A 27,701-nucleotide genomic window follows, 5' to 3' on the forward strand; every position below is an offset into this window, starting at 1 on the left:
ACTTTCGGTCTTTTCCATGGGACAAGAGATTTGGGTTTTCCAAGTCTGACCTCCACAAACAGGTAAGTTCTCCTTCTCTCCTCCATCTGACCTTGCTGATAAGTCGGCCTCTAACTGCCTCCTCCCTTCCTTGTTCCTTGTTCCATCTCCTGAGCGGGCATCACTTTTTGTCACTGTTTTGAAATATTTGTTCGTAGGACGGAGGTGGGTGGTTGCAGTAGGATGGAGGCGGAGGGTAGGAGCCCATCATCATGTGGGTGGAGCCGGGCTGTGCTGGGTACGCTGGGTGTGTCATGGTGAACCCCGTGTCGCCACCTGTCAGCCCGTTGACCCCGAAGCCTTGCATACTTCCTGGCTGCTGGGACACTGAAGAGAAGAGAAGAAGCAGTTATTATTTAGTACAGACTTACTTCCTCATCAGCTGTGGCTCCACCTGTGGACCAACTGCACAGCTGGACTCTGCCGTAGACGGCTGTGCCGCCGTGTGGCTCGTCTTTTCAGAGCAGTCCACATATTGCTGATGATTGACGGGTCGAGGTCAGGCCTGACTGATGTGTGTTGGGGTCACTGTCCTGTTAGAACATCCAGACGCATCCAAGACTTTTGCAATTCTTGGATTACATCGGATGGTCCAGACCTTTCAGGAGAGGGTGGCAGTTTGGGTGTTCCTCTAGACCACATATGTCAAACTCAAGGCCCACGGGCCAATACAATTATATACGACCCGCGAGATAATTTCATGTGACTATTAAGAGCGGCCCATTGGTAAACAGCACTCCCACCTCTAATACTACAAATCCCACAATGCACTGAACAGCTGCCGCGCTAGTCAGGACCCGTGCAGCAGCCCCTCCTCCCGCAGGTATAATGACACACCGATCAGCGGATCAATGCATCGATCAGCACTGTTATAGTGACACTTTATAGTGACACGCCATTAAGCTAGCCCCCCCAAAATAAATGGCTAAAGGAAAAGTGGACTTTGAAAACAGAGACTTTCAAAGCAGGTGGGGGACAGAGTTTTACCTGTTTGTCTGTCGGAGGTAAACCTGTGTGTCTTGTTTGTGGAGCTGATGTGGCCATAATTAAAGAATATAAATATAAGACGACACTATGAGACAAAACATGAGGATAGTACAGAGAAGAAGAAAAATATTTAAAATTCTATTTATTTTATTGAGGAAAAGTTGAAGTCTGGCTGTTTAAATTCATATTTCTGGATAATATATATATATATATATATATATATTTATTATTATTATTATTATTATATTATATCATATACTATAATAAAAGAGTCACTATTAGAGTCTTCACTAAATGTTGAGCCCGTTTGGCCCGCGACTTAGACCGTGTTTTAAATGTTGGCCCTTTCTTTGATTGAGTTACCCCTGCACCCCTGCTCTAGACTTTGGAAGCATCTGGTTCTGCTCCACGAGACTCAATATTTTCTATCTTAAATCCTACTCAAACTTTGTTCCACTATTGGTGGTGTTTTATATAAATATTTAGGAGCACAGTTGGAGGAGCCTGAGCTCAAAGAATCTCTCATTGTTTTTCCTAAATTCTTTGGCAGAACCAGAGCCCGTAACACCAAAGTGACAGCTGACTGAATAAAGAGGTAAAAGTACCGTTCAGCTAATTAACAGCTTTCAATGTAGTTGACTTCACCTGTTCTCTTTGTGTCTAAGCCACCACTTGCGTAGCGACATCACTGAGATTCCTTCTTTGGCTCCTATTCTGGGTCTCCTTTCTGGTACTTAGCCTGGACAATGCAGTTTTATATGTGGTTATTACTGGAGCGCTCCATTCAATTTTCTGCTTGACTGACTGACAGAGTTCCATTCATGTCACATTAAGACTCAGACAGTGTTATCAGCTGCCCTAGTTTGCCCTAACTGAAGCACCCTTCATGTCCACAGTGTTGATCATAATGAACAGGATGGGATTAGTCTGGGAAATTACTAAATTTAAACCGTTACAATTTAACTTGGGAGTCTGATAGAATACACAGTGTGTTCTGACAGAAGACAATCACACGTCACAAGGTTTGGGAGATGCTGCCAGTATACCAGCCAGAGTATATCAGACTCTCTTTCATGGTTCTTGAAGTGAAAGGAGCTGTTTTTATTGGTATACCCTGCTCCCACACAATGAGCATCATGCAAGAACTATTTTCTGTGAGATGTGCTCATACAAGAGCTCCAACTGCTGCAACTACTGCAACTACTTGTATCGTATCGTATATCTGTTCTAATGGAAGTATTTGTAGCTGTATGTTCTATGTGTGTGTGTGTGTAACATTTGAGTCTTAAGTGATTTTTTCACTATGTATATGCGACATGTCTTGACCACTCGAGAATATTTGTTCATATGTAGAAAGAAAATGACAAGGAAACTGGTGAATGCCGCAAATCGTTTCTATGCACCACTCCAGAGCAAATCTGTTGGTTTTTGCACGTCTTCCTCCCCTTGAATGCTTCATCTGTAAACATTTATGAGCAGGCCATTTTTCATCTCATCTCTCATCCCATTTTCTTCACACTCCCACTGTGGTGTCTCCATCCATCCATCCATCCATCCATCCATCCATCCATCCATCCATCCATCCATCCACAGGTCAAGCAGGGCGCTCCAGACGTCCTTCTCCAATGCCAGATGTACAACCCCTCCAGCGAGTTCTGCGTCAGACCCGAACCACCTCAACTGGCTCCTTTCGATGCAAAGGAGCAGTGGCTCTACACTACGGAGGAAACCGCTGCTTCAGCCACTTGTAGCCACGATCTCGTTCTTTCGGTCATCACCCAGAGCTCATGACCACAGGTGAGGGTTGGAGCGTCGATTGACCGGTAGATTCAGGAGCTTCGCCTTCGAGCTCAGCTCCCTCTTCACCACAAGTGCCTAAATTACTGCTGACGCAGCACTGCTCCATTTTACCCTCCAGTTTCACCAGTTCGTTTTTACCAATACATCAAACACACCTCAGCCAAGTTGCAATCATTTTCTTCTGAGTGCTGACGTTTCCACTCCAGCTTTGTCATGCACAAATGAGAAATGTGCAGATAAACGGGTGGATGCACACGCAGATAGTGAGGCGTTCTATGGCCTACACAGCTGTATTGACTGACAGATGTGAAACAGACTAAATATCAGGACTGTGTCTGAATCATTGTTTCTGACTCTGAGCACTTTGACCCAACGCTTCAAATATGATATTCCTGTGGTTTCTGCTTTTTTCTTAGAAATGATCTTCTGTCTTTTAATCAATACACCTTACATAGAATTATGTCTGTCTAAGACAGTCCAGCTGCCACACACAAAACTCACATAGTGGGCTTCCATATGAGATTTTACCTTACAAAACATTACTTTTTCTTTTTTCTTTTATTTCCATTCTTAATATTTGATCTGGTTTTAGGGCATTTGAGGCATTGTGCTCTTTGCATTTGTGGAGTGTACCTGGTGTGGTGACAGGGTGCCTGGTGAAGGAGACGTTGAAGGCTGGCTCATCTCTCAGAGGGGACGGATACATCCTTCTACGAATGAAGAAGCCAGCACCGCAGCAGAACAATACTCCCATCATCAGCAGCACCCTGAGTGAAGAACAAAGCAGTTTTACTGACCCACAAAGACTACAGTGAGGAAGTCGGAAAATATCTGGTTTTAGCATGTTTAATCTTTAGTCTTTTTGTCCTGTTATGGAATTGTGTGTCTCGTTTGAGAAACTCACACCATAAACTGTCTGGTTATAAACTATGCACTGTGGAGATGTTTATTTTTCTGGCTTCAGAACAGCAGAAAGTCTAAGCAAGTGAGCAGCTCCATAATTTGAGCTTTTCTATTTTTGTAAAACCAAAATACATTTGTGAAATCCTTGGTATGATCGTATCCTCCTTAATATGACCTGAACAGCATGTTCTGAACATTAGTTCCAACAGGAAACCTTTCATATTAAGTATATTTAGAAGAACACACTGTTTTTTTGTAGCCATTTTGCATTCCACAATGTCTCATTTTCATTCCATTCCCTGGTTAAAACAACATTGCTCCTACTTTGTGTTTTGCTTTTGCATGGACTCATTTTTCCCTATGATCTCCTTTCAGTTCCATCCAATCCCATGGGAGTTTCCATGAACCCTCCCACTGGTATCATGCGCCAGAAATTATGAGAAGACATTTATTCTTTATTAGTCTGAGAGCAATGCAGCAAAGTAATTATTATTGTACATCAAAGGAACTAAGAAAACATGTAGAAGAAACCTCTCTCTATATATATACTCAAGCTAGGGTTCCTAGGACTGTGCTTCAGAGACCTCAGATGTTGTGTGCTGTCATATGCTGTTCTTGCCTGCATCTTACAGTCTGCTATTATGTGCTGGATTGTTTCAGGAGTATCTCTGTAGAGCCTGCACCTGGGGTCCTGTCTGGTGTCAGGTGCTTGTACTAAGTGCCTGCTCTTGTGCTGCCATGATTAGTGCTTCTGTGCTGTCTTTTAACCCAGCCTTTTCCAGCCACTGCTAGGACTTCTCAATATCAGCAGCTTCTTCTATCTGTCTGTGGTACATGCTGTGTAAGGGGTTGTCCCCCCAGGAAGGTTCATTCTCCTCTTCTGCATTATCAGGTTTCTGCTCCCTATTCACGTAGCAGCTCATCTCCAGGGGCCATCCTCCTGATTATATCCTCCTGGTATTTCTTGATCTTGGTTGTTTCGTCCTTGACAGTGGCTCTGACGCTCAACAGCTCTCGGCCTCCCTCGCTCCCCTTAGCGTACAGTCTCAGGGTGCCGGACTTGGGATGAAACCCTCCATGCATTGTGAGGAGCTTCCTTGTCTTAATATCCAGTGAGGTATCTGATGACTAGAAGGGCGTACGTGTTGATGGCTCGGATCTTGTTCTTCCCATTAAGCCAACTTGTGAGGCCCTGCCTTACTCTATATAGATATTTAGCTGTAGCTGACTTCCTTGCAGCCTGCTCATGACTCCCATTGGTCTGCGGGATCCCAAGGTACAGTGGGGCAAAAAAGTATTTCGTCAGCCACCAATTGTGCATAGTTGAGGTATACCTATGATGAAAATTACAGGCCTCTCTCATCTTTTTAAGTGGGAGAACTTGCACAATTGGTGGCTGACTAAATACTTTTTTGCCCCACTGTATTTCTGAACAATTCCTGAACAACTTTAATGTTGCTTTTTGGTAGTTTGATCCCCTCGGTTCTGATCAGGTCGGGGTTCAAATTGCAGTCAATGCGTAACACCTCCAGTGTGGAACCTTATGCAAGGTCCTTAGTGCTATTAGCCTACCTCAGGATGTGTGAAAACGCAAATACAAGAGTCAAAGTGGCGGCTCTGAGTGCGACCGAGTTAGCAATCAGGTGTTGAGGAACCAGGAGAGATGGGCTACTGGAACGGAACATAGCAGCTGGACACATCTTACGATAACGATTACGTCTGTTTACCTGTTACACGCCAAAGACCAAGCTAATGAGTCAACCAGCTGACCAGTAGCAAGCACTTACTGAGCACTTCAGCAAGGAAAACGTTCCCTTATTCAGTCAGTTTTTGAAAGAATTGATGTACAGCTCTGAGAACAAAATGTCAGGACGAGGAGACAGTACTGTCCAGAGAAATAGGAAGAAGGTCACGTCCGTGCTGAGTAGCATGTTCATGATTTTCTCACCAACTACAACAGATTTATTTATCTGTTTATTACTTATTTAGGACAACCGGCTTCAACAGCCAACAAAGATGGAGGCTGACCATGTAGCATCATTGTAACCACTCCTTACTCCTTATTTATTCATTTTTATGAGTAGTAACTAGATCATCAAGCTTCTAAAAACACATAATTTACAAAGATGTGCAGATGAATATCAGTGCAGCACTTTTTGTTTTCAGAGCATCCCTGTAAGAGAGAGCAGGAACTCACCAGAAGTACCATAGTCTCTGGATGGACAGGGCTCTCACACAGCAGCGAGTCCCACAGCAGTCCTCATACGAGCGACATCTGCAGCAAAAAAACACAGCAAGGCATGTGGGTCAGCACGAGCACAAGTACAATTTGACTGTGTGAAAGAACGACGGCAGAGCACAAGAGGGAAGCTATAACACAAATTACTGGATTTTTAAGCCCAAAGTTCAGTTACTCAGAACAAAATGCACAACATTTTCATTGTTACTGTTCACACTCATTGCTTTTATCACAGTAATCAACAGTTTATACCACAGGCAGCATTACATCTAAACTAAATGCATTCTAATGCAATAGCCCTGCGGTGAACCCTACCTTCATAAAGACTATAACTGTTTTAAAGAGGTTCAACTTTATGGACTTTGGTGACAGTTGTTTGTTGAGTTAATTCCAGAGGTGTTTCTAATATTTTGTCCACCCAATTTATATACACGAGGCTAGAATAAATATTACTCATTCATAAAGCAGCAGCTGAATGAAAGTAAACAACGCTACTGTTTGTACTGGTGACACTTTATTGTACATTTGGGAAATACAGCTGATGTCATACAGCTGAACTGTTGGATGGATTGCAAAAAAAATGTGAAGTAACTAATAACCCTGATTTTTCACATCATGTGTCAATAAACACGTCCAATACTTTGGTTTATGACCAAATACCTGTCAGCGGTACTGTCAGCCTCAGCTGTCCTTTGTGTTTGATGCTAATGAACAACTGTTGATATGCTGACATGTAAACTAAGATGTTGAACATGGTAAACATTGCACATACTAGAGTGATGCATGTAAATCTTATTTTGAGCACATTTTCTGTGTGACACTTGTGGAGCCCATCAGCAATAGACTGAAGAGTCTTCATCTTACAGGTGCTTTCTCCCCCTTGACTTCAGAGCTGAGAAGCTGCTCCCACAGGTACATACTGTAGTCTGCAAATGCAAAGGAGTGGGAAGTGGAAACTGGAAGGTCTGCCCTTTTGTGATTTCAAAGAAATAATGTAATTCACAAAATACATGGAAACATGCCTGAGTATTACTTATTTCCATAAAAATCATAGATCACGTTCAGGTCAAAGGGTCCCATTCAGGCCGACCGTGAAACCTAAAGTTGGAAAAGCCCTGTCTCCGTCTTTGAAGCTGTCTGATTGTTTGGGTTGGCTGGCACCCTCCAGATAAGAAGTGGTGCTCCATTTAACAAGAAGTCTCAGATGATAGCTGTGCTGTGCTCCAGACATTGTCTTCTATTGGAGAAACATGCTGTTAGTGACTTAAAGATTCAATCGATCTGAGGCAAGGTGAATTGTCATGTGGCGGCTGTGGCTGTGAGGTAGAGCGGGTCATCCATCAATTGGACGATCGGCAGTTTGATCACCTTGGGCAAGACGCTGAACCCCAACTTGTTCCTGAAGCAAAGCTTCGCTGTGAATGTGTGTGAAAGAACAGTCTCCTCCAACTTAGATTCCTCCTGCATGAGTGATGGTCGAATGTGAATGTAGTGTAAAAGCACTCTAAGTGGTTGAAAGACTAGACATTTTTTACCATTTATATTTCTTTGGTTAGAAACCAGGGAACCAATAGACTATTCTGTAATATTCCTAGTATTTGTATATTGACCTCATCTTGGCAGGTCAAACGGGGGTTAAAAGATTGATCGAAGGAAGCAGCCTGTCATGATCCTGTATTTTGTTAAGTTCAGTTTTTTGTCTCGTCTCATGCTGTCTTGTCATTTCCTGTTTTATTTTGTAGTAACCCTGTTTTCGCCTCGTTTTAGTTTAGTTCCTGCCGTCTGTGATTGTCTGGCCCCTCCCTGATTGTTTCCACCTGTTTCCCATCACCTTGTGTATTTATTGTCTGCGTCTCCCTCTGTCCTGTGCCAGTTCTTCATGTCCATTGTGTTGTCTTTTTGCGACTTGTTCTTGAATTCTATTGTTGGAGTTCCATTCTGGAGGTTTGGTTTTTCTCAGTTGTTTACTTTGTTTCAGGCTCTGCCTTGCTCCTTTTGTTGTTCACTTTAAGATTAGTCTAGCTTAGTTTTTTCAGTTGTTACTTTGTATCGTGTTTCTAGTTTGGAGAACCTTTTGGCCTGAGTATTTCTGTTCTTAGAGTTTTGATTTTGTTTTGTCTATTCGCTCCTGTTTTTTCACGGAGTCGCCTTTTGTTAATTTAGCCTCAGTGTTTTGCATTTGTCTCTGTTTTTCCCCTTGCCTTTGTTTAATAAAGTAAAGGGGTGGCTGTGGCTCAGTGGTAGAGTGGGTCGTCCCTCAGTCAGAAGGTCGGGAGTTAGATCCCCTGCTCCTAAGGGTCAACATGTCAAAGTGTCCTTGGGCAAGACACTGAACCCCAACTTGCTCCTGAAGCAGCGTCAGTGTGTGAATGAGTATGAAAGAACAGTCTCCTCCAAATTACATTCCTCCTGTATGAATGAGGATGTCATGTAAAGCGCTTTGAGTAGTTGAAATAACTAGAAAGGTGCTGTACAAATACAGACCATTTACCATTTATTTTGTCACTTTGAGTCGTGCATGTGGGTTTTCCTTGTCTTATTGGCCCTGGTTTTTGACACAGCCTTCAGAATTGTGGTGGCATCAGGCACACTGTGTTGCTGCCATCTTTGTTCTTCTCTATGGAGCATCAAACATATCAAGGTCTCTAGAGTCAGAACTAACCAAATCCAAAGATTTACATCAGGGCTAATCGCTGTCATTGTGTTAACGTGCCAGGTCAGATCTGCAGTAGACTTTGCAGAACTGGAAACAGGACAACTGCGAAACTGTTGTGTGGCGACGGTGAAAAATGTCTTCTCATTCATAAAAAATCTATCAAATAAGATTTATTTTATTCCTCGCTGCATTTAGGCATATAAGATGAAAATTGTGTGTTCACATGTGGCTGGCAGGTGACAGTTGGAAGTGGAAATAGTATTTCACTCACAGTTCATCAGCATGTTTACAGTTACATGTTTGCAGTCCTAGTTTGGATTGTTAGCCTGCTAGTATTGAACAAATGTACATTTTTGCTTGACGATGGTGCTAGATGAAAAGTTAGGGACTGCTAGCGTTAAAATTCATCCTAAGGGTAACATAAAAGTTTGCGGCAATTGCAGTCAATCCGAGAACTGTTGTGACATTTCACTCAGAACCACAGCGATGACGCTAGACAAAAAGTCAGAGAATCACCAGAGGGATTCATCATCAGGGAACCATGAATGGATGCAGAACATAACTGTAGACAAATACATTCCTCAAAGAACAGCTTTAAGTACAGTCTCTACTACAGACATCACACACTCACTGTCTCTCATACATAAAGAATTATTATTATCCTCACTTTGGACTTTCATTTGAACTGAGTATCAGTGAAACCCTTGCTACCATTGCACAGTGGTTAGCACTGTTGCCTCACAGCAAGAAGGATCCAGGTTAGAGCCTGAGTCTTTCTGTGTGGAGTTTGCATGTTCTCCCCGTGCTTCAGTAGGTTTTCTCCCACAATCTAAAGACATGGAAGTTAGGTTAATTGGTGACTCTAAATTGCCTGTAGGTGTGAGCGTGAGTGGTTGTCTGTCTCTGTGGTTGGCTGGTGACTAGTCCAGGGTGTAACCCTGGAGTCTGCCTGAAGTCACCTGGGATTGACTCCAGCTCCCCCACGACCCTGACGGATAAGTGGTATAGATAACGGATGGATGAAACCATTGCTATTGTCAAGCCTTGGCATAGCTAATGCTGAAATATCAGTAACACTCCAAAGTTCATACTTCCCCACATGACAAGAGGATGTTGAAAATGGCTTTATACATTTACTGAAGAGAACTACAGAGTTGGTGTTAATTCTCCATGTGTTTGGCGCTGCGGAACAACACTGGTCTACTGGGGAAAAGTACAGAACAGAGGAAAGAACTAGAAAGTGTCCCCCTTCCAGGTGCAGAAAATGACTTCCTGTCTTTCTACTGTTTTAATGCTGCATAACAAAGAGCCTGAGTATAGCACAGTGGCATTTCTTCTGCTATAACAAGTCTCCAAGCAACAGACACAGACGCAATGTAATGTTGCCATTCATCACGTTTTCTGCTTGGTAAACAAACGCTTTGCTTTAAATGGCAGGCCCAGCAGCATGGGAGCCAAGAACTCAGCGCAGAGGGCCAACCGTGCTGTGATTGATCCGACTATGGAGAGCAGCAAGAAACCTGCATTAATATAGAAGAAATAACATCAGGATGAGCGTGTGTGTGTGTGATAAATGCCTGTGGATAGCCAGCATGACAGTGTATACCTCAGACTCCCAGTCTTCTCTGGCATTTCCACACTTTGAATGAGTAACCACTGTCCCCGGGTCCCCACAAGATCCTGATCTTGTAATTAATTCTCAAGACATTTTTCTAAAAATTATGAAATTTTCCTTCTAATTACAAGATAGTAAGTCATAGTTATGACTTATGGAAGTCATAAGTAGTCTACCAGCAACTCAGCAGCTTTTTATCCTGACATGGCGCCCCAAGGACAGCACTGAGACTCTCATTTAAGTACTAAATGACATCCAATTAAACACTGACTCCGGTAAAATGGTAATTCCACTGCTTCTGGATCTCAGTGCTTCATTTGACACAATCAGTCATGCAATGCTACTAGACAGACAGGTCTGCCTGGCATGGGCCTAGACTAGTTTAACTCCAATCTACAAGACATGGACTCATTTGTCTCCTTTGGCAACTACACGTCTTTGTGATCTGGCGCCACGTGGCATTTCTCAAGGCTCCATTCTTTAACCTCTGCATGCTCCCTTTGGGTAGAATCATGCAAAACGGCAACACCGCTTATGAGAATAACACGGATGAAACTTAAACTGACTGACTACACTCAGATAGACTTTGCCTTGACCAAATCCATTGCTGGATAAGTCAGCATTTTCTTCCATCAAATAAAGACAGAACTGAGATTAAGACTAAAAGTAGAGGTACATCTGGACACCTGGATTCTTTTTTTTTTAAGTCAATGAGTCAATTCAGAAATCTTGGCAGTATTACTAGTGCTACTTCAGATCTCAAGTTTAAGTCAATAACAGTGTGAGCCTATTATCAAGGTCAAGATATAATGAAACCTTGAGGATACATGCTAATTTATGCCTTTGTCTCCAGTAGGTTAGACTATTGTAATGGTCTTCGTCTTTCGAGGCAGCTTCAGAAGGGCACTGATCATATGACATCACTCCTAAGGTCTCTGAACTGGCTGTCACAGGGCTGACTTCAGGTTACTGCTGCTTGTCTGTAAATCACTTAATGGTTTTCTTAAGCCATCTGGAACAGGTCTGCTAACCTTTTACTACAACAAAAGCTAGAAGACGGTGAAGCTACATTTGGTTATAATGCTGTCCAGAAGATCTCAGATTTTCACCAAAGAGAGAGAGAGACAGAAAGAGAGATTAAGTTAAGAGAATTACTGTGTTGTGGATAAAATGGATATGGTTTTGGTTTGAGGTTAAGAAGAGGCAGAGACATTTCACCTTATTGTTTCAGTGCATAAAACATGTGCAAGGTCACTTTCAGGGCAACAGAGGGGTCTTTTGCTTGCATCTGAACGCAGTCATGTCATTTTTTTTGTTGGTCTCATGAATGTCACCAATGCTCAGGTAATGAAATCTTGTAGAGATTTTTCTTTCTTGCGTCCAGAGGAACAATCCCACTGACTGTGATGATCCTCTGAGTTTTCCTCCAGCACCAACGTCAACCAGGTGGACTTGCCTTAAATGCAGATAGACACGTTTCCTCCAGAATTCATTGTAATAACTTCCATGATCACCTGACCTTTCAACTTGTGATACCACCAGATCAGATTTTAATTGGTCCAACCCTTGATTTTAAATACCTTACTAATGACACCTGCTGACTGTTACAACGGTAACTGCTAGCATACTACCACACTAGACTCAGAGGTTGAAGGACGTCACCGCTGGATGAGTAGTTAGGTTTGCTTTTGTTTCCGGTTTGGTTCAGGCGTTGCTGTATGTTGCACCTCAGGGCCTCCGTGCAGTATTTATCTATTTATTTAAACTCCTCATTGTTAAATCAAGTTGTAGGTGAGTAATCTTGTGAAGCTTAGAAGCAGCGAGCTCGGATTTGGGTTGTTCAAAGCATCACTAGTGAGTTGGGTGTACCTTTAATGCAGCATATTACTGCTACACAGTACTTCAGTCAGTATTACAGGGATCTGAGATAACAGAAGAGAACTGCAGAGTTCTGCATTGAGGACTGTGCAATATGGATATATATGGTGTAATGAAAGATGTCTATCTTTTTGTTGTGTCACAAATCGCTCTTTGTGGCAATATGTTGTGGATGGCTGTGTGGAAAACAAGCCTGATTCTAGTGATGTTGAAGCTGGAGACAGAAACACAAATTGAGGGTTGAGATGAGGAGGAGTGAGGAGGTTTTTACCACGGAGTAGCTTTTCATTACCAAGGTAATCTCTCTTCACTGATGCTCTCAGTCTCTCTTCCTCTGTTCCTCCCTCTCATCACCACTTTAGATGTGGCCAGCAGCTTGAAAGCAAACTAAATGGATGAATGTTGGAACTGTGGGAGAAGCCTGCTGTTGGTCTGAATCAGTAAGCAAACTGTGTGAGCAGCAGAGTGAAAACCTCCACTGAGAAATCTGTTTGGAATTCTGTTTAAGGTGTACCCATTAGTTGATTTATTGATTTACCGATATTTGCCAACTATTAAATGAATCAAACTAATTAATAGAACCCCCCTAAGTCTTGCGTTTACACTCAGACGCTGCTGGTTGTCACAGATGTCGTCCTTCTGCTTCTGACCAGAGAACAGACTGAAATTGCAGATTGCTTTTTCCCTCGGAATGAGAGAGAGCATCACTGTTGCTACATTTTAAAATATCAGATTATTCGCAAAGAAAGAAATGACGTGGTCGTGTCACGGCCTTTGACTCGTCTCTAAGGCTGTGCACACTACCGTACTGCCTACCACCTCCTCCAACAGTATGGACTGCACACTGGATACTAACTGGCCCATGAAGTATGTCACTACCAGCATGAAGCATGCTCACGCAATGTGTCTTCTCTGCACTCTATGAGTGTATTAATTGCAACATCACAGCTACAAGCTAAAAGTTTCTTTGTGTTTCTTTTAAGTTTCCTCTGTCCTGTCAAGTTTATGAATACGGACTTTAGTTTTGCTACTTAAATGTCCCACAGTATTTGCTGCAGTGACATTACTGCATGCATGGAAACATTTACAGTAAGTGGAAGCAGCCTGTCCCTGGTCACTAAAGTAACCTGCTCATGCAGCCTACTGAGACTGTGAGGAAATGTCCATGTGCAGGTCTCTAAATTGGAGAAAATAATCAATTCTGATGTGTAGCGGGTGGATGACTTATGCGTACATAATCCATACATCACTACATTACTATTTTATGCAGCCATACCTCCCAGCAGCCACACTGTGGTGCTAGAACCATCTGCCCTCGCAGCCGCTGTTGGACAGTCCAAAGAGACGCGCTGCATTTTGGGTTGCATTTTGTTACCTATGACGAGAGTGCTCACAGCACATACTTAAACATTTTTGCTTACATAGTATACATTCAGGCGTTTCTCGCCTACACAAAATCCACACACTGTGCAGCTGAAACACACTCCATACTCAGTTTGATGTCATACTTAGTATGAATAGTATGTTAGTATGCCATTCTGGGTGTGGTCTGCCATCCTCGTTCTCCTGGCATCGCCTCTGCTCATCCTGCACACACGTCTGCAATCAGTTCATCAACTCTCCTTGTCTACACACCAGCCAGGCATTCAGCTCCGTCACCTTCAGTTTTCCACCCCAGCTCTTCTCCCACTCATTGCCACATCATTGTTCAACCTCAGTGGTCACGTGTCCCAGGATCACATTCTGTTGCCAACAACCACCAAGCTACCCAAGTCTTCCACATTTCACCATCATTTTACGCTCCACGGCGGCCCTGTCCTCCATCACCTTCACTCTTCCCTGCTGCTGCAGGATTCCATTCCCTGCCAGCATCTCCTTATCCACAATAAAAATTATTTGCACCAAGGCTTGAGAAAGGACCAATGCTGCATGAGACGAAAATCACATTATTCATTATTTACATTAAAATGCAGAAACCCCAAGCACAGATTATTAGAGCACAGTTGCTCTTAAGTGGGCCAAATTAGGATGTTCAGGAGTACGCATGAATCAAAGCAGAAGTTAAATATAAAACTATATTAGTAAATGACTCAAATTACTTACACTGCAATGTACACTCTAACACACGCAGCAACATTCATTTTGCGCTTAACTGGATTAACTGCTGGAGCTAGAGAAAACTCCAGTGGGAGATGGAACACAGCACTTTAAGAAGGGAGGCGGAACAGTTCAAGCGGTGCTTTTTAACAGATGCACTGTGTATGATTGTGTATGTGACAAACAAACTGATGATTACATCTCATTAACAACCAACTCCCAACACCGAGTCTGACTTGTAGATCGTAGTGTGGTGCTGCTGTTGACCATAATGATGTAGCCTACATTCAAGCTTCATGAATACAGAGGTTTGAGTTCATTGGTTTTAAAGACACAGGAGGGGAACATTGTGGTACTTACATGAAGTAGATTGGGTATCCACCTTCAAAATACCAACAGTACTTTTTGGCTTCTACACACTGTAAAAGAGAAAGATAGGTAATCATTAAAAACAGATATTTTCAGCCTGAGCACACATCACCAAGAAAGCAACACAGTATGGATGTAGCACACTTTTTAAAATCTGTATAGAATAGACTAAATAAATGAAATATTCACATTCCTTTACAAATGCTTGTACAAATGATGTTCGTGTTTATTTTCAGACAGTGTTGAAGGGAGATCCAATCACAAGTGGCCAGTCCAGATGCATGCATAGACTCGATCACTTGTCATAGGATCACTCAAGATGCATGTCTGAAGAGGCCAGAGACAGACCCCGATAACCCCCACCCCTTTGATGATTTTATGTATGTAACCCAAAACATTTGAATCCTGCCTATTGTACCTTTTAATAAACACATTCTCCTGTGATCCGGTGGAAAAGTCAAGTGAGAAATTGCATGCTGATGACAATGGAGAGAGAGATCCTAGAAACTCTGACCAACAACGTTGCAGAGAAAGTCCTTCAAGCTTGTTAGCTGCATGAAAGTCAGACACACTTATCTATTATATACTGTGGCTGAGTGCTTTTCATGCTTTGGTGGGGCTGTTTATTTATAATGTCCATCCATTCATTGTCTATACTGCTTCTCTTTAAGAGGTGCGGAGTGGCTGGAGCCAATCCCAGCTGACTTTGGGCGAGAGGCAGGTTACACCAGTCAATCGCAGAGCTGACACACAGAGACAGACAACCTACGGGCAATTTAGAGTCACCAGCTGGAGTTCACGGAGAGAAGCCATGCAAACACAGGGAGAACACACAGAAAGGTTCAATGTTCAAACCACTGCACCACAACGACGCATCTGGAACCTTGTTGCTGTGAGGCAGCAGTGCTAACCACTGCACCACCATGCTGCCCTGTATCGTAATGTACTACACCTTAATGTTGAGCCTATGTATTTGTGCTGAATGTGCAGTAACATTTCCTGTGAAGATACACGACATCAACAGTTATAAAACTTGCTTTCTCAGCTGGATAGTCAGCAAGGAAGGCTTAGTCTTCTCTAGCTTACATTATCTGCTACTTCTGTTTATAATGAATTCTAAGTTAAAGTGTCTTTTGGATGCTCTTGACTAGTTTTGAACTAGAGGTGGCCTGATGGTGCTTATACATTATGACTCAAAAACCCAACAACTCGAAAGCTGAAAATATGAAGAGGTCCATCTTCTATCATAAAGGAAAATGTGCTTAATTTGATACCAGTCTACAGCACAGTAGTATACAACAGTATACACTGCAGGGATCCTCCTGCATCCTTTGTGTAAGAAAGCTCAGTTACTGGCTCCAGTTCAGAATGCACAGAGGACTGGAGAGAGCGCCTTCAATAAACTGTCTTTGAAATGATCTTCCTCTGTGGAAATACAACCTGCTTTGTAATGGCGTACAGAGGATTGCCAGTTTTATGATTCTGCTTCCTGCAGAGAAACAGTGCGGTGTGGAGAAGAAAGAGACAAAGAGAGAAGGAAGGTGAGATAGGAGGGAAAAGGAGGCAGCAGTAGGCAGAGAGAGGAGAGCGTGCTACATGAAGGGAATCATACTGCAGAAACACATCTCGCCTCACGGTGGCAGGCAGCATACACAGCCCTTACTTATGTGGTCATGAAACTGATATTGACACTCATGTCATTGTTATGCACTGAACACTATTAACTTCTGGTTGAGAAAAAGAAAAGCACTCAGTACTCGTAGGAGCAGGTTTTGAGAACAAATTTGATGTTTCATCTAGAGGTAAAACATGATCTCGCTCATGTAAAGCAGCAATCAGTCCTCACTCACATAAACAACCCCCCACACGCCCTCAGCAATGTCACAACACAAGACACATTTTACTTCTGTGGTGTCCGTGGGGATGGGATTTACATACTGTAGCTGTGTTGTAGTTTCGCTCAGTTATTTCGGATTGTTCTTGCCTTGCTCAGGCTGGTGCAGTGCATCCGAAGTATATAGAAAGTAGCAATACTGAATGTTTATTTTAAACATCAGCTCCTCGCCCTATCTCTAAGGCTGAGCCCAGACACCCTACAGAGGAAATTCATTTCAGCCACTTGGGAGGCGCCCAGGAGGCTTCCTGACCCCAACCATCTCAACTGACTCCTTTCGATGCGAACGAGCAGTGGCTCTATGCAACGGAGGAAACTCATTTCGGCCGCTTGTATCTTGTTCTTGTATCTTGCTTGATCTTGTTCTTTCGGTCATCACCTAGAGCTCATGACCATAGATGAGGGTTGGAAAGTAGAACGACTGGTAAAACGAGAGCTTTGTTGCTTTGCAATCCACTGTTTTCCGGCAGAGAACCAGACTTAGAGATGCTGACTCTCATCCCGACCGCTTTACACTCAGCTGCAAAATGCTCCAGCGTATGCTGAAGGTCATGGTCTGAGGAAGGTCTGAGGTTTTTAGACAAGACAAGGATCAGGGGAACATTCGGGGAGGGGGCTTTACTGATCACTCATTAAGCCAGTATTTAAGCCACTTGGGTCTTAAAGACTCCTGTTACCCTATTACACATCTGGTTATTTTGTCCTTCAGACAAGGAATTGTTTCATCACCTTGGAAGGTGGCCACAGTTACCCCAATTTTTAAATCTAGGGAAAAAAACAACATGTCAAATTATCAGCCACTCAGTTTCCTCCCAGTCAAATCTAAGGCCCTAGATAAGTGGGTAGCAAAGCCACTGTCTGGACATCTAAATAAGGAACACACTCTCTAAGTGGTCTAGGTTCTATGTCCATCATTCCACAGAATCAGAAAACTGTATTGTTTATTGGATAAGTGTTCCTATGTCAGTGCTGTCTTTCTTGTCTTCATAGTCACATTTAATTTTTTCTGAGGAAGCTATCCTGTGGATGAAATTATACTTATCCAATAGAAAGCAATGTATTTGACAGTATCAGATCTCCTTATCTTGACTATACTGTAGGGGCCCCACAAGGCTCTAATTTTGGGCCATTACATATTAACGGCATAATGCATAATACATTTCACACATCAATATTCAAATGTATGTAGATGATGCAGTAATTCTTTACATGTGCAAAAGACATCCAAGAAGCCTCTTTAATTCTTACATCTGCAATGACCCACAATTAGGACTGGCTTACTAAGTCATGTCTTAATTGAATACCAGGAAAATAACCACTAGAAGTGAGTTCTTGGGGTCACATTGGACTTGTCACACCCTCCACCTCTGCTTCTACTTCTTCCTAGACTGCAGTGTGGGTCCCTCTCTTATCTGTCTCTCTAATTACAGGAGTAGAGATGGCTGTGCTCAGATCCTTGAACCATGATTAGCCCTGCTTTAAAAGCCTGGTACACTCCACCATGCTGCCAGATTGTAGATTCTGTTTTGAAAAGATCTGTCGCCAGCCTCTGTCTCCCGTCTTCATGCCCTGCCTGCCTGTCCAGTCTTCCCGGTCTCTAAACGTCTCTAGCCATAGCCCCCACTGAGCTTGGTTTCCTCCTGCCTTCCCCCATCAGCCTGCTATCTGTACCTGTTCCATATTAAACTGCTACATACTGCTCTGTCCGCCTTCTGTCTCTGTGTGCTGCACTTGGGTCCACCACCCTAGCCTTAACAAGGCTCTACATTAACATTTTAAAAGATGTAGAAAAGGTATCAAACACCATTCACTTCAATTTACAACATTTTCAGAAAATAAGGTCATTTCTGACAAGTTAATGCTGTATGAATGTTTTATTAACTGGTCAAAAAAAGCCATAAATGTTCTTGATTTTAAATAGAAAACACTTTAATTTCACCATTGTGACATTCATTCTGGAGAACTCTTTAAATTTCAAATATGCTTGTTTTATGAATAAGGCTTTAAATGGGCTTGCTCCGCCTTCTTTAAATGAATTGGTTTACAAGGGGCTGACAATGAGATGTGCACTAGGGCCACCACATTTGGACAAACTGTGTGCTAAAGGGAAGTGAATATTTTAATGGCCTCCCAATTCCAATAAGGAAGTGCTGTGCACATCAATCATCACATGTAGGAGTACTTTTATCTTTTACTTACTGTGTGTCTACATTTTTCTTTCTTTTAGCAGTTTGATGCCGATGAGAATGACTTAACAATATCCAATCACGTCTCTGTGATCTGTGTGGAGAGCAGAGCTGCAGGGTGGCATGCAAGGTCGAGCTGTTTTGGTGGCTCACAACATGGCAACACAATAGGTTATTTGTTGGGCTACTGGTGGAGGATGGGGCCATACTGTGACACTTGGACTGTGTGGAAATGGCAGGAACACACACACACACACACACACAGACAGAGTGAGAGAGAGAGAGAGAGCAGGGGACATGCTAACAAAGTAGAACCGCAGCACAGAAAAGCATCCCACCCCTTCTCACTGACTCACAATGTACATCCACTCTATTTGTTCAGACTATGCTCTGCTATCACTGTGGTCACTGATGGGAAATCTTATCCACACAGGAGGTGGGTAATCAAATCTTCACAGAGAAAAACTGTCGTTTGAGGAACAGTGAGCAAGCCCAATCAATCTGTTGACTCTCTTGTCTGTCTTTTATCTTTTGATTTAAAACACAGAGCTGCTAGATTGATGGCCCCTGTTATGTCACACTGAGTACAGAAGCTCTCTTCAAAGAAAGTAACAACTGAGTAGACAGTGTGCACAAGTTACGTTACTGGCTTTTTTGAATGAAATTATGGGGTCGTCCTCATAGAAGTTTGAATGCCAGTGTTTGCAGTGTTATGCTGATGTGGTGGTGTGATTTACAAGGTGTAAGGGTGTGGTGGTTTGAGATAAATGCTAACAGCATCATGCTGACGTGCGCAATGACAATGCTGGCATGCCGATGTCCAGCAGTTACAATGCTTACGATGCTCACCATCTTAGTTCACCGTATTAGCATGCTAACATTTGCTAATTAGAACTAAACACAAAGTACAGGTGTAGCTCATCGGAATGTCAATGAGTTTATCCTAAAGCTAAGTAGTGGACAAACTAGAATTTCGATCGGATCATGGTAACAGATGAAAAGTGAGGGGGGTCACCAAAATGGTAAGAATATGTGTACCAAATTTCATGGCAATCCATGAAGAGCGGTTGAGGAGTTTCAGTCAAAACCAGCAATGCATGACTGCTGGTGCTCGTAAATGGAAAACCAGAGGAAAACCACATTCAGCAGGATTCATTCTCTGGAGACCTTGAATATGTGTACCAAATTTAATGCCAATCCACGTAGTAGATATATTTCAATGAAAAAGTTAAAATCTCGACCTGCTGGTGAATTACATGTTTGTTGCAATGGGACCACAGTCATTCTCTGGGGAGCATGAGGTTAAGTTCATGGTGGAGCTAGAGGAAAAGTTAGGGGGTCATCTAAAAAATACATCTGGGGACCTCGAATGTCTGTACCTGATGTCATGGCGATACATATGCTAGCCGTAAGGATATGTACATCTAGACCAAAGTGGCCAAGTGCTAACATTTGAGAGGACATGCCATTAATTTCATGCAAGTACCGTCCACTTCCTCCTACATCACCATGTCCACTTTCCTGGCTGTAGGTCAATGCTGTTGCTACTGAAACAGATCCTATGAGCAGCGAAGGCCCTGATATGAATACTCTTGATCCTCCCTCTCAATCCTCCTCAAAATCTAATAGCTTTTGGCCTCTCATCTCACAATATTCAGGTCAACGTTCGCCTTTATATGACTCAGTTAACAATGTCCCCTCTGGCAGGATGGATATGAGAGAAGGCGAGATAAATCAGGATGATTTCATTAGCATACCATGCACAGTACATGAGAAGAAAAAGAACAAACCTGCAATGCTCATATATAAATAAACAAAACAAAATAATATATATATATATTTCTGATACAAACAATAGCTAGACTAACAAAGCTTTCATTTTACAATTCTTGACTGTGTTGCTATCCATCTACACTACTTTGGACCTAATTGTTATCCTGTCCCCAACACTCTGCCAGCAGTGGTCACCGTCCAGCTCTGTTCATTGTCTTTCTCTAATTAGCCCTCAGTGAAAGCGCTGACAGCAGAGGAAAATGTCCCTCTGTGCTCCCACGGGACAAAAATGACCGTTACGCAACCAGAGGATGTGTTTTCCTGCTTTAAAAGCAGCTCAGATGGGTTTTGGCGAGAGGACATTTGGGGGGATGAATAGTTCAAAAGGTTCTACACTGCACATTTAAGCTTTAGGAGCAGGGATATGTGGTGATCAGGATGTGTTTAACCTTTGAAGTTGCAAGATGATGAGAGATTGTGAAAGGAGATGGCTCAATAAAGAAAAGTCAGACATTACTGGACACTGCTTTGCTCCACTGCAGGCCAGGGCCTTCAGATTCATTAGAATTTTTCAAACATTTTTCAAACGTGTAAGAAGATTTTCCTAATGCAACTTTTTTAGCATATTGCAAAGCATGAAAATGTCCTCTTATGATTGCGGATTTCAAGTCTCTCATTATGGTCTAAACGGTGTTCTACCTGACAGAAATAAAATCTAAATCCTTGTGATTTTGTAATTAAAGACCACTTTGCAAACTTGGGGTTATCAGAAGTATTCAAGCATAAAAATCGTCAAAAGGAGATTCAGAATTTTGGCACAGCCAATACCCTAATAGTCATATTTGAGTTCTATCATTTCATCATCCATCATTGATTGTTACATCTAGTTTCAGCTCTTCCACTCTACTGCGCTTCACTCCTTTCTTCCTTTCCTCCCATTATCCATCCGTCCACCTCTCCATCTCCCTCCATTCTTATCGATCTCTGCTGACCATACTGATGCTTCTGCCATTAGCAAGCAAACAGGCCTACAAGCGTCATTCGATTGTCGGTGAGTGTTTAGCCTGAAGTGGAAACAACAGTTAGGAGGAAACAGAGCTGCAGGAAGCCTGTGCTTCTTGTATCATGTGGTACATCTGTTAATTTACTGCTCTGCCTCCATGCATTAGTTGGCTGTTCCTCTACTGCTGGAATGGCAGCACCATCAACATGGCCTTAAGATAAAGGCTATTAACAAAAGAAAACATGGAAAGCAAAATCCACAACTCTGATTAGGCCAATCAGCAGGAGATTACAAATATAGAAGATTTTACAGCAAATAAATCAGTCACTTCGTTGGTTGTGTTCACTATGTCAACAATCATTTAGTCTTCTTTGAACTAACTGAATGAACTGCTTGTCACTGTGACATGTATTGTTAGGTTTCCATGAGGAGGTGCAGGGAAGGTTTTTCTTTTTTGTCAGTGCCAAATGAAAAACAATCCACTGCCCTGTCCCAGCTTGGGTAGAGCTCACTGTCACCTACTCAAGCTGATGGAGGCCACAATTTGTTCTTATTTAGCCATCTTTAACCCTTTCATGCATAGAGGTCACTACAGTGTTCAGCTATTCAACAGCTTTTCTTGTCTATGCATGAGTTTTGATGGCATAGTTGCACATCAGCCACTACAGTGGATGATACTGCATCATCTCATCCACTGCTACCCAGTGGGAAGAGTGAAACCAAGATGGTCGACAGACAGCCAGAAACACCAAGCTGCTCATTTGTTTCTGTTCAAACCTTCTATAAAAAGAAACCCTTGCAGGTAAGAAAAATATGGTGACATCAAGTAACATCTAAGGAGTCATGCAATTGCAAAATTTTCTATATAATAGAATATATATATATATATATATATATATATATACACACTATATTAGGCACAACTGCCTAATATAGTATTGATTTTATATAGGAAGGAAAAATGATTGATGAAAAATGATTAATCACATTCCGGTTCCCGAACCTAATTTTGAACCGGTCGGCGCGTTCACACTCAAAAATAGTTGGTTATTCCTCGCAAACCATGACATCATCAGTGGGCGTGTCAACGAAAGCTTGCAGATAATCCATGTGATTTGCCATTTTGCCAGTGTTGTGTTTACTTCCGCCTGAGTAACGTGGAGTAACGTCCTCCCACTTTGGTTCTGCTTAAACTGGTGTGAACGCGGGCTGGTTCGCCAGAAAGCACCAAGGTTCTGAGACTCCAGAAAGGAGCCAGAACCAGAACCAGAACCGTGTCTGTCTGAAAGCACTATGAATCGTACATCATGCATCACTAGCTATATTTCAACTACTGGACATGTAAATATATCTTTATAAAATATGGGTTGAAAAAAAATGCCTAAAGATGAAAAAATAACATTTAGTGAAACAATCCTGACTGAGGTTATCATAATTCATGCATGAAAGGGTTAAATCTTCCATATACACAGGGAAGTTGGTGAGCAATAAAAAGGTGGGCCTAGACGGTAAGTCAGCCTGCAGATCTCTTTCTAGCTCAGTACTCAATTTTTCATTTGCATTTCTTCCTATTAGAAAGTCAGGAATCCTTGATTCAACGTTTTCAAAGTTTGTAATCGTCAAACGTAATGTCGACTGTGTTTAATTACTCCAAAGCGCTCTCACATCTACACATCCTGTAAGCATCGTATGGTGTGATTCAAATTTGGAATTCCAGATAGCAACAAGAAAGAAGCAAAAGTGTTTGTGCCCACATCTTTACACAGACCTGAATCTACTACTACTACTAGTAGTATCTACTACTCCCGACGGGCAAAACATATATATACTTCTTAAAACTAAAATTATATTTGATTGACCCGTCCATAGTGGTGATGCAGAGTATTTACTGATATTCAAATCAAATCCTCTACTGAGTAAAGAAGAGAGGAAAAAAGTGGCACAGAGCAAACCTTGATTGTATAGCTGAACGGTAATGCAATCATATTCTAATTATGGGCACAGAAGCGACATCTGTGAAGCCTGGAAATAGACTGCTTATTAGACGGACGACTGCACACAACAGCTCTAGCACAAGGAGGGATCTGGTGTCCTGAACAGGTCAAATCAAAATCACAGCTTCTCTCTGAGTTAAAAAATGGGGCAAGTAAATCATAAAGAGGCTGTGGAACATAACCTGGATGTTCCATTGCAGAGGATAATTATGGAGCTAGTACAGGTTGTACCGAAGAACACTTTCAGAAGACAGGAGCACCAGGGAGAAGTTCTCTGTGTTTAGGAAAATGTTATTAAAGATTTAAGAGATTTAGTTTTCCTCCACCTGAACCAGAGCTCCACCAGAGTACTTTACATTAAAGACGAGTGAGAACGAGGGGGGTGGGGGGGGATGCAAACATGCAAAATTCTGACTCAAATCGTTGGCTAATGGCAAACTGGTACCCACAGGCTACTTCCTGTTAGTCAGACTACTGAAACATTTATGTAAGTCCCACCCGACAAGACGCATCAATATACAATAAAAAGCCAGTGGAAGGTAATGAAGTCACTCCCTGAGGGTGTGTGTGTGTGTGTGTGTGGGGGGGGGGGGGGGGGGGGGTCAGTAGTTGTTTGCAAAAATGTATTTCTGTTTGTATAATCTTGAGGAAATGACCACTGCAGACTCTGTTTTGATGAGTTAGTTACTTCGTGATAAGTTAGCTGAAAACACCATTTGATGAAGAACATTTTATCTTAAAATGCAGCAAGGACTCAAATCCAATCCAAAGGTGAACATGTGTGCTGTATTACCAATTTTCTGATGAAAATGTTTTCATGCATGCTTTGCTAGATTATAAGGCCAATAATATATAGTATAACATTTTGTAATACAAGTTTCTAAATCAAAATTGTAAACTACTGTAATAAAAATGGTACTGCGTCGTCGTGTTGCAAAGTCAAACAATTACGGCTCTGTGTTCTCATTACGTACTTAAAACATATTCTAAAGCTAAAACTTAATGATGCAAAATGATTCTACATAATATGGAGACACTACTGTCCCCCGTTATCCCCATTACCCCCCCCACAATTCCTTGTCACGACCCGTCCTACTGTTGAGACAGAAGTGCTGCCAATGACACCAGCGGCCAGATGCCTACAGCTCTCTGTGGGTTAACTCAGGTAAAACTCAAATGTAGAGATATGCACTCAGATGATTCATCAGCTTTATAAAGCCGTACATATACACTGTTTACAAATCTCTGTTTTTATGGAGACGTTCACGAGCCTGATCCACTCCTACAGGTAGCTATTAGTCAGTGCAGACACGCCTTTAATCACCTGTTTGATATTTCTGCCTGCTCCATCTCTCACTGGTCACTCACTACAACATATTACAGGTGGTTTCTCCAAATTCAACACAATCTGCCACTACTGCAGTCTCAGAATCAACCATGACTAGCACCTTTAAATGGTAAATGCTCTGTATTTGTACAGCGCCTTTCTGCTCATTTCAACTTCTCAAAGCGCTTTTACATCACATCCTCATTCAACCACCGAGCTTCCAACTGAGGGACAGCCCACTCTACCTCTGAGCCACAGCAGAGCACCCTTTTCCTGTTATGACCTGCTGCAAACATGGCCTCCTGCCTCCTCAGAGATCTGGTGGCAGCGGCTGATAGCTTCCTCTTTCTGCCACGTCCAGGTAGTGCAGCCATTTATCTTTGAGCTCTGAACTGGTGAACTATGCTTCCAACAGCATCTCTGGGAACATTCACTGCCTTTGCTATCTTTTTGTATCCTTTTCCTTCTTGTGCAAAGCAATGATTACCTCACTTAACTTTTAACCTAATTCTCTTGACTGACCCATATTTCTAACATGCATCCAAACGTCACTGTGAACAAACTCCTGGTCAGTCCGGGTATTTTCTTGAGTGCTCTTATGAAAGATTCTATTTGGGGGAGTGAATAATTCTGAGACTGCAGCAGTCATTAAAAGTGGCAGGTCGTGTTGAATTTGGAGAAACTACCTGTAATATTAGTTGTGTTGAGCCATTTAAATTGTTCTTGTTTGAGATGTTCACTGAACACAGCATTATTTGATAATTAGTGATAACATCACTGCAAATTTAACATGGTGTCACCAAGCATTTCACTGACACCCCGCTCTGCAGCGTGACGGCCGTGGCTGTCTCTCCAGTTCGCTTTCATCACCCGGTAACGTTGCTGTCGTGATTTGGCTCGTGTCACCGATGGCCCAGGTAGGTGTTTAAAGGTTTTTGACCTCCACTCGCACTACGGAGCTGTTCTTCTATCTTGTGCATGTGAACATGGATGCAAAACAATGGCAGACTTAACATACCTAAAAATGTTTTATGAGGACGATAAAGTCAACATGTCTGTCACAGCTATAGGACGTGCACAATGCGCAGTGCGGTTGGTAACACTGACTGCAAACGTCCCCGTGTTTTCTTTGTTTAAAGAAAAGTGGATGGGGAGTGTGTTCGTGCGTAGAGACTTTGGGAATCCATTAGCTCTCTTCATAAATACAAATGTTCCTGTAAGGCTGGAGCCCGTGTTACTGACCTCGTAACATGTCGCAACATTGGAGTCAAAATCAGTGGATGAAGAAAAAGCCCCTCATGACTCTCTGCCATCACTCCCCCGGCCCAATACACACAAGATGAGACAAGTGTTTTAGCGCATAGATCGTCTTGAGTCCGGCAACATTACTGAATTCCTGATATCCTGAAAATGAGAACGTTCTAAATTCTAAATCGCTGCTTTTGCTGGTTGGAGCTGTAGAAGATGAAACAAACATCAACAGTCTCCAAACAAATGTACAGTGAAGGATGTCAGAGCCGCTTATCAAAGCAGCTCAAATACATGGTCTAAGGGCACGGTTCCCTCTGAGCTGCCTGCTCACATTCAAAATGGATGTGCTCACTAAGTCGGCTGAATGAAATAAAATAATAATGATGAGAGTTAATAATACATGAATAGACATGAGCGTGAGTGCTGCTGGACTGGCAGGAGGAGTGGGGATCGTGACCGCACTGTGCTTCCTCCGGAGCCCTGTAAAATAAAACTGGAGCTTGCTGTCGTTCTCCTTATGTGCCTCCAACAGCACGCGGAACATTACGGTGGCTGAAGATCACACTCAGTTTGAGAGTGAGGAAGTCATATGTCACAAAAGGTGGAACACTGTGGTGGCACCAATACGGCTTAACGATGAGTGAGAGGTATCAAGGTATGAAACATCTGTGGTAGGTAACAACACATGGTAAAGCATGATGAGACAGAGGATGGAATGTTCACTCAGCATCCTGCCTAGTGTGTGTGTGTGTGTGTGTGTGTGTGTGTGTGTCCCCTACAGGCCCAGTAACCTAGTGAGCTGTTATGGGGGTCTGGGAACAAGGACAAAGGATGACAGGATCACAGGTAACACACGGAGGCGTCCACTGTTTTCACAGAACATCTCATCAGACAAGCTGATGCCACAAAAGGCTTTGAACTCCTTTGCTGTGTCTCTGTTCTTTACATCACAATAGAAATGGTGGCAGCGTTAACCTATGGAAAAGTTACCATTTTATTGAGATGAAGTGTCAATTGGTGGGTCACCTGCATGCCGAAGTTATCAGAGGACGCCATATATCTTAAAAAGGTCCCAAACGGTCCTCTTCGATGTGTGCAGTTTTAGCGTTAAGCGAATGAATATTGAATAATGTTAGTTTTGAATTGAGTTTGGCGAACAACGCTGTGAAAAGAATACCGAGCGGTACGTAAAGGAGGAACATCAAAGGCAGCCTGCCGGCAGACCGATAATCCCTCAACAAAACCACTAAACTGTCAAAGGGCAGCAGTGTTCTGTCAAAGCTGCAATAATACGGTCGCTCGGGATCATGTCGGCGGGCAGCGCTCACCTCTACAAGCAGCCAGAACGTCAGGGCTGCACCGGCCAGTGGGTTCCTCATGTCTCCGCTGGGAGGAGGGTGAGAGCCACGGTCCGCTGGTGGAGGAAAGAAAGACGAGGAGGAGATGCTCCTTTATCACTGTGCCGGTGTCATGCCGCTGGAGGAGACACCCAGAGATCAGGCCCAGCCGCTCTGACGCTCTGACTCCGGGTGACGGGACGGACGAAGGACGCCTGGGTGCCGGTCGGACGGTGCACAGCCGGAGATGAAAGGCATGGTGGTGGGAGGCTGCACTGGCTGTGATGTTGTTGCCCGTTCCACGCCCCTCCCCGCCCCCTCACTGCTCCTATCCTTTATGCTGTATGAGGAGG

General features: G+C 42.9%; 1 protein-coding gene across 1 annotated transcript; it reads right to left on the reverse strand.

Moving 5' to 3' along the window:
- Positions 1–160: 160 nt before the first annotated feature.
- vopp1b (VOPP1 WW domain binding protein b) lies at positions 161–27,403 on the reverse strand. Its single transcript, XM_070852655.1, has 5 exons — positions 27,340–27,403; positions 14,575–14,633; positions 5,927–6,004; positions 3,460–3,593; positions 161–366 (listed from the first exon to the last, which is right to left on the reverse strand). The coding sequence occupies exons 1-5, from the start codon at positions 27,388–27,390 to the stop codon at positions 161–163; spliced, it is 528 nt and encodes a 175-aa protein (XP_070708756.1). The 5' UTR covers positions 27,391–27,403.
- Between the last annotated feature and the right edge of the window lie 298 nt (positions 27,404–27,701).

This window comes from Pempheris klunzingeri, chromosome 21, assembly GCF_042242105.1.
Source record: "Pempheris klunzingeri isolate RE-2024b chromosome 21, fPemKlu1.hap1, whole genome shotgun sequence".
Lineage (NCBI taxonomy): Eukaryota > Metazoa > Chordata > Actinopteri > Acropomatiformes > Pempheridae > Pempheris > Pempheris klunzingeri.